Here is a 12,795-nt window from a genome sequence, read left to right as displayed (position 1 = left end):
ACACAATACCAAATTACTTGACGAAGTTCACCCAATGTCGAGATGAGCTTGGAAGTGTCAGTGTTACAATTGTTGAAGATGATATGGTTAGCCTAGCACTTCTAGGCCTTCTCAAGAGCTGGCACAACTACCATGATTCGGTAAATGGGAGGCAAAAGCTACTAGAGTGGGAGTGTTTGTGGTATGAGGTGCAAGAAGAGATTCGGTAGAACTCCAGAGAGGGATCCTCATCCAAGCATGATGATGAGGAGAATTGTGCCTTAGCTGGAAAGGAAAATAAAGGGAAAGGGAAGTCATCCCATTCCAAATCAGATTCCATTCAACACAGAAAGAAGAAGAACTTGTCGAAGATTAAATGTTTTCACTTTCATGAGCTGGGACACTATGCCACAAAGTTTCTACACAAGAAAGCCAGCAAGAATCCTTCGGGAGGAGAAACACGTGAATCTCTTGCTTCACAATTCCAGTTCGATTTCACCCTCATCACTTGCATGGTAACATTGGTGATGGGTAGTGTGTGGTATCTGGATAGTGGAGCCTCATTCCATATGGCCGGAAAAAAAGAATTCTTCAGTGACTTCGAGGAGAAGGACCTCCAGATGCACATCGAAATGGGAGATGATGGAAGATATAGTGTGACCGGCATTGGTATTGTTACTTTTCAGAGGAAGTCTAGTTGTCCTCTCACATTAAAAGATGTCATGTATGTTCCGAGTCTAAAGAAGTATCTGGTTTTAGTTGCTATGTTCAAGGATTGTGGCTACGATGTGATATTTAGAAAAGGAAAGGCTTTCCTTCGTCACATAGCCTCAAGACAAGTGAAGCAGATTGGGGTTCGGGTGAAGAACCTCTACAAATTGGATGTAGAATACTTTGCTGCCTTGAGCACAAAATCAAAGAAGGTGCAGAGCTGAGACATCGGTGAGTTGTGGCATAGAAGATTGGGTCACTTGAACCACAAAACTTTGAAGATCATGCAACAGATTTCTACAGGACTTCCCAACAGTGGAGTTGAGCAAAGAGACACATGCAAAGGGTGTACATTGGGGAAGTACACCAAAGCCACCTTTCATGATAAGAACATTCAAATGCAAGTGATCCTTGAAAGATTTCACTTAGATGTGCATGGACCATTCTCGACAGCCTCCATGGCCAAGCATGGGTAATCTATAATATTTGTAGATGATTTCTCACGTAAGTGTTGGATTTTATTCATGCAGAAAAAAGATCATACATTCTCTAAATTTTGTAAATTTAAAGTGTGCGTTGAGAAAGACATTGGCAAGAAAGTGAAGTCTCTTAGGAGCAATAATGGTGGAGAATATGTTTCAAATGAATTCAAGAACTTATGTGCATCAGAAGACATTCAACGGGAATTAATAGCACCCCATAACCTACAACATAATGGGGTGGCTGAAAGGAAGAATGTAAGTATTGTGGGAGTTGCACAGACAATGTTACATGATCAGGGCCTACTGTTGCACTTATGGGTTGAATCATGCAACACATTTGTATATGTGCAGAACACGAGTCCTCCTCGGATTCTTGGGATGACTACACCAAAAGAAGATTTTTCAGGTAAGAAACCAGATGTGGCATACTTCAAGATATTTGCTTCATCAGTTTACTGTCATGTTACCAAGGATGTACGGAAAACGCTAGAACTAATAGCTGAGTTGGGCAATTTTTTGGGGTACAATGAAACACCTCACAACGATCGGGTGTACCTACCATCAAAGAAGATGACAATGGTTCATAGAGATGTGAAGTTCAATGAAGAGAAGGCCATGATATGTTCCCATGAGAGGGATTTTTAGTTACATGCAGATGAGGAGCTTTTAGCTCCAAAGGAAGAACCTTAGGATGATGTGGAGGAGCCACATGCAGAGGAGCAGAGAGTGGAAGCATCCACCAATGCAGACACTTCTAGAATGGAAGGAAGCACACTAGAGAGCCTAACAAATTGATGCATGATTGTAGAGAGAATGTGGGAGCACCCACATCACAACGCAGACATAGGAGGTTAGAAAATCGGTACAATGGATACATTGCTGTAATGAGTGAGAGTGCAGAGATTGAGCCATCCTCATTCGAGGAATCAGTGGAAAAACTAGTATGGGTTGATGCCATGGTTGAGGAGTATGACTCCATTATCATAAACAATGTTTGTGAAGTGGTCCCAAGACCAGTAGACATGTCAGTGGTGAGTTCTAGATGGCTTTATAAGGTAAAGCAAGTAGCAGATGGGAGTGTGGAGAAACACAAGGTCATATTTGTGGCCAAAGGGTTTTGTCAGGTGGAGGAAATTTATTACAAGGATACCTTTTCTCTAGTAGCAAGGCACTATTCAATTAGGTCTATTCTAGCACTTTCAGCGCAGATGGGATGGAAGATACATTAGATGGATGTGAAGACAATATTACTCAATGAAGTGATTGAGGAAGAGGTGTACATTGAGCATCCAAAGCAATTTGAGACCTTCAATAGAGAGTCACATGTGTGCAGACTCAAATGAGCATTGTATGGATTGAAACAAGCACCTCATGCTTGGTACACCAAGATTGACATTTATTTTACCAGTTTGGGCTTCACCAAAAGTGAAGCAAATGCAAACCTTTATCATATTGTGGTTGAAGGTAAATTTTATATTATAGTATTATATGTCAACGATTTAATTATAAAAAGTGATGAGAAGCTAGTAAAATCTTACAAATAGGATCTTGCAAGAGAATTCGAGATGAAGGACCTAGGGCTCATACATTATTTCCTTAGTATGGAAGTATGGAAAGGAGATGAGGAATTGTTTGTCTCTCAGGGAAAGTATGTCGATGAGATACTGAAGGAGTTCCACATGGAGAAAAGTGAACCCATGAATACTCCTCTAGCAAGGAATTGGAGGAAGAAATATGTTACTTCAGGTGAAGTAATGGAGGCTACTATTTACAGGAAGCTCGTGGGTTCACTTATGTATTTGGTGAACACATGACCAGACATATGTTTTGTAGTTAACCAGCTTAGTCAAGCAATGGTTAAGTCAACCAAACTCTATTGGAAGGCAGTTAAACATGTGTTGACATACTTCAAAGGAAACACTTAGTTTGGTCTTTGGTATAGACAGAAAAAGGGAGTCAAGCTGCAAGGCTTCACATATGCAGATTGGGTAGGGAGTCCATCTGACATGAAGGGTACATTAGGGGGAATATTCAGTATTGGGTCAGCAACATTTTCTTGGTACAATAGGGAATAGAGGTCAGTTGCACTCATTTTAGTATAAGCAGAATACGTGGTTGCTATTCAAGCAGCTTGTGAGGCTATCTATATGAGGAAGATCGTTGTTGGGTTATTTGGTCAAAAAATGGATCCTAGAATGATTTATTATGACAATAAGAGTTGTATAAAACTCCTTGAGAATCCAGTTTTTCATGATCGGTCAAAGCATATCAACATCCGGTATCACCATCTACGAGATTATGTGTAGAGGAGAATCATGTTAGTGGAGTACATTCCTACAGAAGAACAAGATGCAGATATTTTGACAAAGGCATTGTCAAGATGCAAATTCGAGTTTCATAGAGGTAGGATCAGGGTAGCATATAATCATTTTCTTATTGAGAGGGAGTGTTGAAAATGCAACAAGAAAATCATAATTTAATTTTGTCTTTGAATTAAATTAGGAATAAAATTGTAATTCCACATCACATAACAACTTGTATTAGTTAACTAAGCTAATTTGACTTAGTTGGCTCTGTTAATTTGAGTTGAGGGTCTAACTTGAGTCATGTAGAATGTATCCTACATTATAGGAGCCCTGGTTGAGTTTATTTTGAGTTGTAATTAATTAATTTAATTTAATTGAGTTAAAGTTAGTTAAACTAATTCCAACTATTGGACGAACTAGTGGGAGGTCTAGTAGTGTGGTGTTGTATGTAGTGATTAACCGGTTAATTGATGATTCACTCATAAATAACTCATGCGTATCAGATATGAGAGTTACCCAGTTGTTATTGGAGTTCAGGGACAATGTATTATCAGTTGTATAATCATCTGAATTATACAGGTGGTCCATGCAGTCAGAGGAAGGCCTATTATGGATTGCGCAATTCCTTTGAGCGATTTCCCTAATTAATAGGGGGTTAATTCCTAAGGAAACAAGGCAAGGAAATAAGGACTTGGGAAAGAGAGAAATTGGTTAAGTATTGGTCTAGGCTTGTCTAGAAGCTGTGAGATAGATAGAGATAGTGTAGAGGTTCTTCGGGCTTGAGCAAAGCATTGTAATCTTCTCATATTTTCTGACTAATGCAATATACAGATAGCAGTGGTTTTTAGTTGTGGCTTTCCCGACGAAATCATTGTTTAATGTGTTAATTGAATTCTTTCTCTTGTATGCTTCGTGATTTCATGACTGTTTAATTGTTTCCGCTGATGAGTAGAGTAGATTCAAGTCTATTATTTTAGTAAATTATAATTAGCAGTTTGAATATACAAGGAATTTCTACAATCTTCCTCCCAATAGATAGTGAATATATAAGATTTTTTTTTAATTTAAAGTACTTTATTTTTCTTTTTATGAAATTGATATAAAAATATGTTAAAAAAAATTATTTATTATAAACACGCAAATATTTTGTTGTTATTAATATAGTTTTCTTTTAAATATTACATGTCAACTTGAGATAAAACAAATCACACATAATGTAATATCAATAATATTATTTTTAAATGTTATTTGTCAACTCCGTATTAAGTAGTGAAGGAATTACATATATTCTCAATGCTAAAAAATGAATTAGAATGATTTTATGTTTAATTATATTATTTCTCTATATAAATTTAAAGTAAAAACTTAAATACTTTATTTATGATTGATATTGATTTTTTTTTAATTTTTAATTTTTTAATATGATTATTATTTTTTATTTTTTATTTTATATAAAATTATGTTACAACTTCCTCATACTAAACTAAACTAAACTAAACTGTTAAGTACTCATACTAAACTATTATATATATATATATATATATATATATATATATATATATATATAGAGAGATATATATATTCCCATGGAAAATTCGTAATTTCATTAGTGTAAGAAATTACATTTTGTAGATGCATAAGCATATTCCGATATTTCTATCAATAGACACAGCTTCCGCAGAAGCAGCAAAAACCAACTACCCAAGTCCACGCAGGGAGGTAGTAGTCTAGACAGAGTCTGAAAAAGAGTCCAAAAATATAACAAAAACCAGCAGTATGAATATTATCATGGTCCACACAGGGAGATAATACCAAAAATATGTACTGTGCCAGTCATAATATATCTGCAAATCAGATCATAAACAGAAAAATAAATATGTACAATAATTATGTTATCAGTGTCCGAACATTAATTCAAAATGTCCATAAAAGGCCTGTGATAGTACTGGTAGAGTTCGCCATCAATCTGTTCGCTGATCAACCAGATGCCCTGCTCCTGGATCGCGCCTTCTTTGGAAAGACGGTCAGCCTCTGAGTTCCACTCCCTGTATATATGTTTACATGAAAAATAGTCAAAATTTGATATCAATCTTAAAGCCTCTTCAAGAATGTGTCTCAATGAGAAAGACCAGCAAGTAGATACTCTATTCAACCAATCACAGACAATCATAGAGTCACCAAACAGTTGTAATGCATGGCAGTTCTTCTCCAAAGCAAATCGAATGATATGAAAAGCTGCAGATAGATCTGCAAAGTTATTCGTGCCCCTTCTAAAACCCATAGACAGGCTGTAGGAATGTCTCTCAGATATGTGTAGGATAGCACCCCCACCACATCCGTCTTCTTGTGCAGCCCCATCAAAGTATGCCCAGGGTCTGTTGCGGTCAAACTGTTCCAGGGAGATAGTGCGAGTGTTAGGGGGAGGAGGGTCATCAGGGATAAGATCATAATCCACTTTGATCATGGCAGCTATACTAGACCATCTAGGGGGGTGTTGTGGAAAATCAAATGATTGCGAGCTATCCAGATAGCCCAACAGAACAACAGAGGAAGGTTTCTCAGCTTGTGAGGTGAGACTGAATGAAACCAAAGGTTCCAAGCATCAACTAGAGAGTCCGAAAGCCAAATACTATTAGAGGGGACAACAACAGACACAAGATTCCATGCATTACGAATAACATGGCAATGCAAGAAGATGTGGGAAGCAATTTCACCATCCATGTTACAAAAGTGACACCAGTGTGGGCCATAAAAATATCTCTTCATCAGGTTATCCCCCGTGGGGATTTTATTTTTCAAAATGCACCACATAAGAACTCTGGATCTAGGAGGCGCCTTAAGTTTCCAGAGGAGTTTCCACCACTGTTGAATGACCTGGGGCTTTCGCGGATTTTCCAGAACAATATAACCCTCCTTTGGTGTATATCTCCCAGATTTCGCCAGAGCCCAGATTATCTCGTCCTCCCCATCTGTAATTCGGATATGTGCCTCCATTAAGGCCTGTATATAGTCCCTCCAGAGCTGTCTCCATCATGGAGGGATGTTGAGTTGATTTTCAGTTTTCCAAGTCTGTTGTAGGAATGAGGAGTTGTGCTCGTCTGCAATATGAGCAAGGTGTGTAATATTATGCTCCATTAAGTGTTCTATAAGAGCCTGAGGTAATCTGTGCATGTTCCCACAACCTATCCATGGGTCTATCCCAATGCGAACTCTGTTCCCCGAGTGTATCCTCCATGTAATGCCAGAGCGGATGGGATCCAGTGCTTTTAGAATAGCCTTCCAAATTATCGAAATACCTGTATAGGGTCCTACCGGTCTATGGATCCAATCCAACACTTGTGCAGGGGCAATATATTTCGAGTAGGCTACCCTTGTCCATAAACTGTCCGAAGCAACCATTTGCCATCCTAATTTCACTGCCAGCGCAGAGGAGAAATCATCCAGTTTTTTGAGACCCCAGCCCCCCCATTTTTTTGGGAGTGTGAGTGCTTCCCACTTAGTCCATGCAAATATTCTCCCAGGCAGTTTACCCCTCCATAAGAATCTAATGCAAATATTTTGTATCCTGGTCAGAATGCCCCGAGGAATCCAGGCCAGAGACATCCAGTAAACTGGGGTCGCTTCGAGGACACTCTTGATGAGTGTCAAACGGCCAACACGAGATAGAAATCTTAAGTACCATATACTTAGCCTTTTCTCCAGCTTTGCTATGAGCCAAGTCCAATCCGCAATCTTGTACCCAATTGGCTTTAATTTGTACCCCAAATATTTTAATCCCTCATCCAATTCCAACTGGGTGAAGTGGAATCTGTGGAGAGCATAATGCATTTCGTGCTGTGTGCAAGCTGTGGCCATCAATGTAGATTTTCCATCATTAATGATCATTCTTGTGGCCTTCTGAAATAAAGAAAAAATGTCTCTGATCGAAATCAGATCCCCAATGCTACCATTGAGAAAGACCAGCACATCATCCACAAATAGGAGGTGTGTAAGAGTGCAATCCTCTGTGATCTTAATACCACTGAGTCTACCACACCTATGTTCCTTCGAAATGATCCTACTAAGCCCTTCCATGACCAGGAGAAAAAGAAGTGGAGAGAGAGGACACCCCTGCCGCAGACCTCTAGCCGAGGTGAAAAAAGGGGTAGCACTACCATTTACCAGAACACTGAAAGGAATGTTAGTGATGCATCCCATGATCCATTTAATGAAAGAGAAAGGGAAACCAAGGTGGGTTAGAAGCATTCTCAGATATAACCAGTTTACCCTGTCAAAAGCTTTAGATAAATCCACCTTCATTATCATACCTTTTCCTTTTTTGCAGTGGAGTGTGTGTAATACTTCATGTGCTGTCCCAATTGCCTCATGAATTTGCCTATCCTTCAGAAATGCAAATTGTTCAAGTTGGATGTGCTTAGATAAGATGGGCTTCAATCTGTTTGCTATAATTTTAGCTATAATCTTGTACAAACAGTTACATAGCGAAATGGGATGAAATTCATCATATGAGGATGGGTTGTCTATCTTCAAAATGAGGGCAATGAAAGTGGAGGTAATGGCAGCTTCCAAACATCCCGAAGTCCGAGACTCCTCCACAACACTGAGAAGATCTGACCCAATCAAATCAAAAAATGTCAAATAAAATTCGACAAACCAACCATCAGGTCCAGGACTTTTGTCTTTGCTGAACCATTTTAATGTGGCCTCCAGCTCCTCCAAAGTGACTTCCCAAACCAGATCCTCCTCATCCCCTAGATCCACGTATCTAGGGAAAAGCTGGGCAACTCTGATAATTTCTGCTAAATTAGTCTCCCTGGGGTCACTGTAGGCGCTTTTAAAATGTGTGTTTGCAAGTGAAGCTAGCTGAGGGAAAGTGTTTGCTGTTCCACCATGACCATCCTGCATTTGCCAGATAGTATTTATAGCTTTCCTTCCATTAGCAAACTTTTGATAAAATTTTGTATTAGCATCCCCCTCCTGTATCCAGATGGCCCTGCTCCTCAATCTCCATTTTTCTTCTCTATCCTTGAGGATATTACCACGAGCCGAGTAGAGGGATGTGATGTTGTGCTTGTGCTCCTCTGATCTATAAAGGCCACCAAGTTCTTTTTCAAAAACCTTAAGATCAATTTCAATCTGTCCCAGTGCTTGATCATCCTGTAATTTTTTTATGAGCCCAAATTTTGGAAATCTTTTTCAGCTCAGCTAGGTTGTGGATATTACCAGCCATTGCTGATCCTCTAACCCCTGGTGGGTTTCTTTTCCAGAACTTAGTGATCATTCTGATGTACGAAGCATCCTTAAGCCAGGTAGAATTGAATTCGAAAGGTCCCTTCGACTTGCTTCTACCATTATCGAATTCCATATAAATAGGTAGGTGATCCGAGAGTCCTCCCATGCCAACCCATTTCCTGATATTAAGCCCCAGGTCCATGACCTGTTCCTTGACAAGAAATCTGTCTAGTCTTCTAGCTAGTCCATTATCTCCCACTCTATTGTTCCTCCAGGTGGCTTGAATCTTTGCAGCAGGTATGTCGATCAGATGGTGTTGATCCAAAATGGTAGAGAAGTAGTCTGAGAGGGAATCCCTTTGTGCACGATGACCCCAAGATTCTACATGTCCTATAGAAAAATTTAGGTCCCCTCCTGCAATTAGGTTCTCAGCCGAAAGAAGTTCCAGATTGAGTAGGTGGTCCCAGAAATCAGGACGGTTCTGGCAAGGCCCATAAATATTGATGATCCTGAAGGGCAACCCCAGCTCGGCTGAAAGTATATCAGCACCAATGTAGCCCTGACCACCCCAACAGTTAATATCCTTGATAGTGCGAGAGTTTATGCCCAAATCAATTCCTCTAGAATGGCCATGGGCATCTAAACCTGAAAATCTCCACCCCGACAAGGATTGTTCTAGAGTACGAGTAATGTCATAAGCTGGACCCAAGGTCTCCTGGAGGAAAATAATGTCCAGTGCTTCGGCAGAGAGTAATCGCCATAGAGCTAGTTTTTTATCGGGCCTAGCTAGCCCTCTGCAATTGTAGGATAGAATCTTCATGGAGGGAGTTCGGAGGGGGTTGTTCTTGCTCTAAGAACCCCAGGAATGGTAGATTGCTTGCCCAAAGCAATGTCAACATCTGCTTGGGCTTGGGCATTCTTGAGATCAGAGGGGTGGCCTCGAGATGCCTTGTGAGAGGGTGGGGGGTGGAGGATATCAAGTCCCACATGGTCAGGGTTCATGTTCCTCAATCGAGACTGGGTGATGTATCGAGGAACCAAGGCCGACGATGCAGAGGTTTGAGGGGGGGGGTGCAGAAAAGAGTAGGTGGCATGGGGGGGGGAGAGTGGTGGGGGGGGGGTTAATATCACAAACACTATGAACAGGGGTCTCAAATGAGAAAATAGTACCAGGACCCAATAACTGCTCAGATATTGAATTATGAATATCAGAAAAGCATTGAGTGGGGAGTAAGTGGGTGGAATGCATACCCGAAGTATTTGAGTCCCCCGAAGCAGCAGCGGTCGAACCAGGTATAGGAGGTGGGGGTCGATGGGGCGGTCATCCATGCTTCCTCGGAGCACTCTAGGCAGGTTTTGCAGATCTCAAACCAGGGCTCGAAAATGTGGCAGTACCTCCAGATCATGGAGTAGCAATCTTGTGAAATTCCTCAGATGCACGTGGTTGTTCCTCTCTGTCAGGGTCTTCATGAGACTGTACCTCCTGCTCAGGTGCATCTAGAGGAGAAAGACTCGCATACTTCCTGCTATTCCACTTGTTCAGAGGGCAGTCTTTGAATAAGTGCCCTACCTTGTGGCAGCGGCGACATCTGAAGGGTACTCCCTCATAATCCAACAATTGCCTCCTCGTAATGTTCCTCCACTGTATGTTAATAAACTCTGGCAGCCCATCAGTAAGGTCCATGTGAACTAATATCCTGGCAAATTCCATCCTCCCCGTGGTGTTAAATGAGTCATCAAAGGTAAGGAACGTGCCCATGGCATCCCCTATCTGCCTGAAAATCTGCTCTGTCCAGAAGTGACAGGGAAGGCCCGGCAGCCGAACCCAAATTGGTCCTGCCCCCGCTCTCTCCAGTTCAGGGTCAAACATTGGCATCCACCTTCGGAGGAGGACAGGAGCTTGATCTATATGCCATATTGTGGAGAGGACCCAATTAGTGTGGGCGAGACTTTTGAATCTCAATGCGAACCACCCTCGAACAAACGTCTGTACCCTTGGAGGTTCCGACAGATGATGTCCCCATACCTCCATTGTCCATTTTTGGAGCCTCTCCACACTGTAATGTCTTCCCCTCACACGACCCACCAGTACCTTTTCAGCCGAATCCATGGCTTCACAGAAAGTAGTGTCCTCGGCAAGCTTGAGGAAGATTTCATTACTGCACAGTGGGAGGCGTTTCTTCCTTTTGGATGTCCCTTTCTACTTGTTGCTCGTGCCAACTGCCAAAATTTCCGCCTGAACAGCCTCAAGAGTGGTCGGGTCCTTTCCCGTTAGAGGTCCTTTAGCCTTGAGGTTGTCGAAATGCCCCGATATGATTCCTATACCCGTGAAATTTCTCGGGAGAGGGTTTCCCAAGACCGGCGGAGAAGATTGAACCTACTGTCGACTAACTTGAACTGTAGGGCAAACCTCCAAGGGTTTATCCGCCCCGACCCCCACAAGAATAGAACCCAGATCTTGCCCTAGGGTTTGTGCTTCCGGGATTCTCCAGCGTTCGGCCTCCGACAGAGGATCAGTAATGAGCAGAGGGCCTGTGTAGTCTCGGATAGCAGCCGCATCAACAGGAACCGAAATGGAGAGATTGTGCTGCCGAGAGAGAGATGGGAGGGCATCAACCTCTGCCATAAGTTCATGGTCGAAATCTAAAAATTCCTCCACAGTGGTCCCAGCCTGTGACCATATCGGAAGGTTTTCCGTTGGAATCACAGAAAAACCGGTTTTGTCCTCCATATCTGTCAAAAAACCGAGCTGACAGCTGCCTGCAGGTCTGTCGGAGGTGTAACGCAAAACCGTCTAGGGTGGACCAAAAACTTACCGGCACAAACCGCAAGCAGTTATAGAAAAACCTTAAGATGGTGTCGTGATAAAACCGTGAGCAGTAATGGAGGCACCTTCCGGGTTGCTTCGAGTTCTGAACCAGGGTCGCTCACCAGGCTCGATGCCCTAACCCCATTCACCAGATATACTTGTGTCCATCTTCATCGCTCCTTTCTCAACTATGAGGATGCTATATATATATATATATATATATATATATAATTAAATAGTATTTTATCCTTTAAAAAATTACATTTTGTAAATATATATATTTACATTTTTAAAAAACCATTTTTTAATATATAATAAATACCTTTGAAATATGTGTTATAAAATTAATTTTTTTATTTTTTAATTAATTAAAAATTTGGTCATCTAAAACTATATTTTCGAATATAAATATAACTTTAAAGTAAACAAATCCAAACCAAATTTCATCTCAGTAGACATTACTCCTCATCATCGTCACATTATTGTTTATGATTATCTATCTTCATGAGTTGAGTCAACCATTGTTGATAATGCTTTTGGCATTTGGATACTTTTATGATATTAAGGTTTAATTAAAATTTCATTACATGGGGCATTAGTTTATATCAAGAAGTTTTCCATCCATTGGAAAGTATTATTTAGATTTTTTAATGAATTAAAAAAAAAAAATCATTCATGATTATTAATAAATGTATAAAAATATAATCTTATAAGGAAAATAGCATAGATTCTCTTTTTTTTAAAAGTATTGCAATCACTATACATAATAATAATTTTAAATCGAGTGACCCAACGAAATTAATTCTTATTAAGATTAGAAATGAAGAGTTTATGGTAAAATCTTCTTAGAAATGGGTTGTTAGAACCAATTGAACTAATTCATTAAACATTCATTTCCATTTTCCAAATAAAAGCTTGTTAAACCTTTCTTCAATATTTGAATAGAGGAAATCTTAATCACTGAACACAATAATTTTCTATATCCATGAAAAATTTAATGAAATTTAAATATATAACCTTTTTATTAACAAATTATCTTAAACAAAATGCATTTCATGGTTACCTTAAGTAATTGGGATTCAATGTGACAATGTCACCCACCTGTTAAGATTCAAGGTAATAATGCCAACTACCTCCATTTGGCTGACCTTACTGGATATAATTCGTAAATTATCCTGATTTAAATTATGAGAACATTAAAAAAAACACACAACTTTATATAATATTTTATCAATAATTATATATTATAATTATCAACTTTACAATAATAAAAATA

General features: G+C 40.0%; 1 protein-coding gene across 1 annotated transcript; it reads right to left on the bottom strand.

Annotated features, from left to right (window-relative positions):
• Window positions 1-10,112: 10,112 nt before the first annotated feature.
• On the bottom strand, window positions 10,113-10,820 carry LOC149249118 (uncharacterized). Its single transcript, XM_089452013.1, has one exon. It carries the CDS (start codon window positions 10,818-10,820, stop codon window positions 10,113-10,115), a length of 708 nt encoding a protein of 235 aa, XP_089308139.1.
• Window positions 10,821-12,795: the final 1,975 nt, after the last annotated feature.

The sequence above is a fragment of the Pinus tabuliformis genome, chromosome 7 (assembly GCF_031772625.1).
Source record: "Pinus tabuliformis cultivar Carrire ecotype Pingquan chromosome 7, CPIR1, whole genome shotgun sequence".
Classification (NCBI taxonomy): Eukaryota; Viridiplantae; Streptophyta; class Pinopsida; order Pinales; family Pinaceae; genus Pinus; species Pinus tabuliformis.
This window is presented reverse-complemented; position numbering and strand designations above follow the sequence as displayed.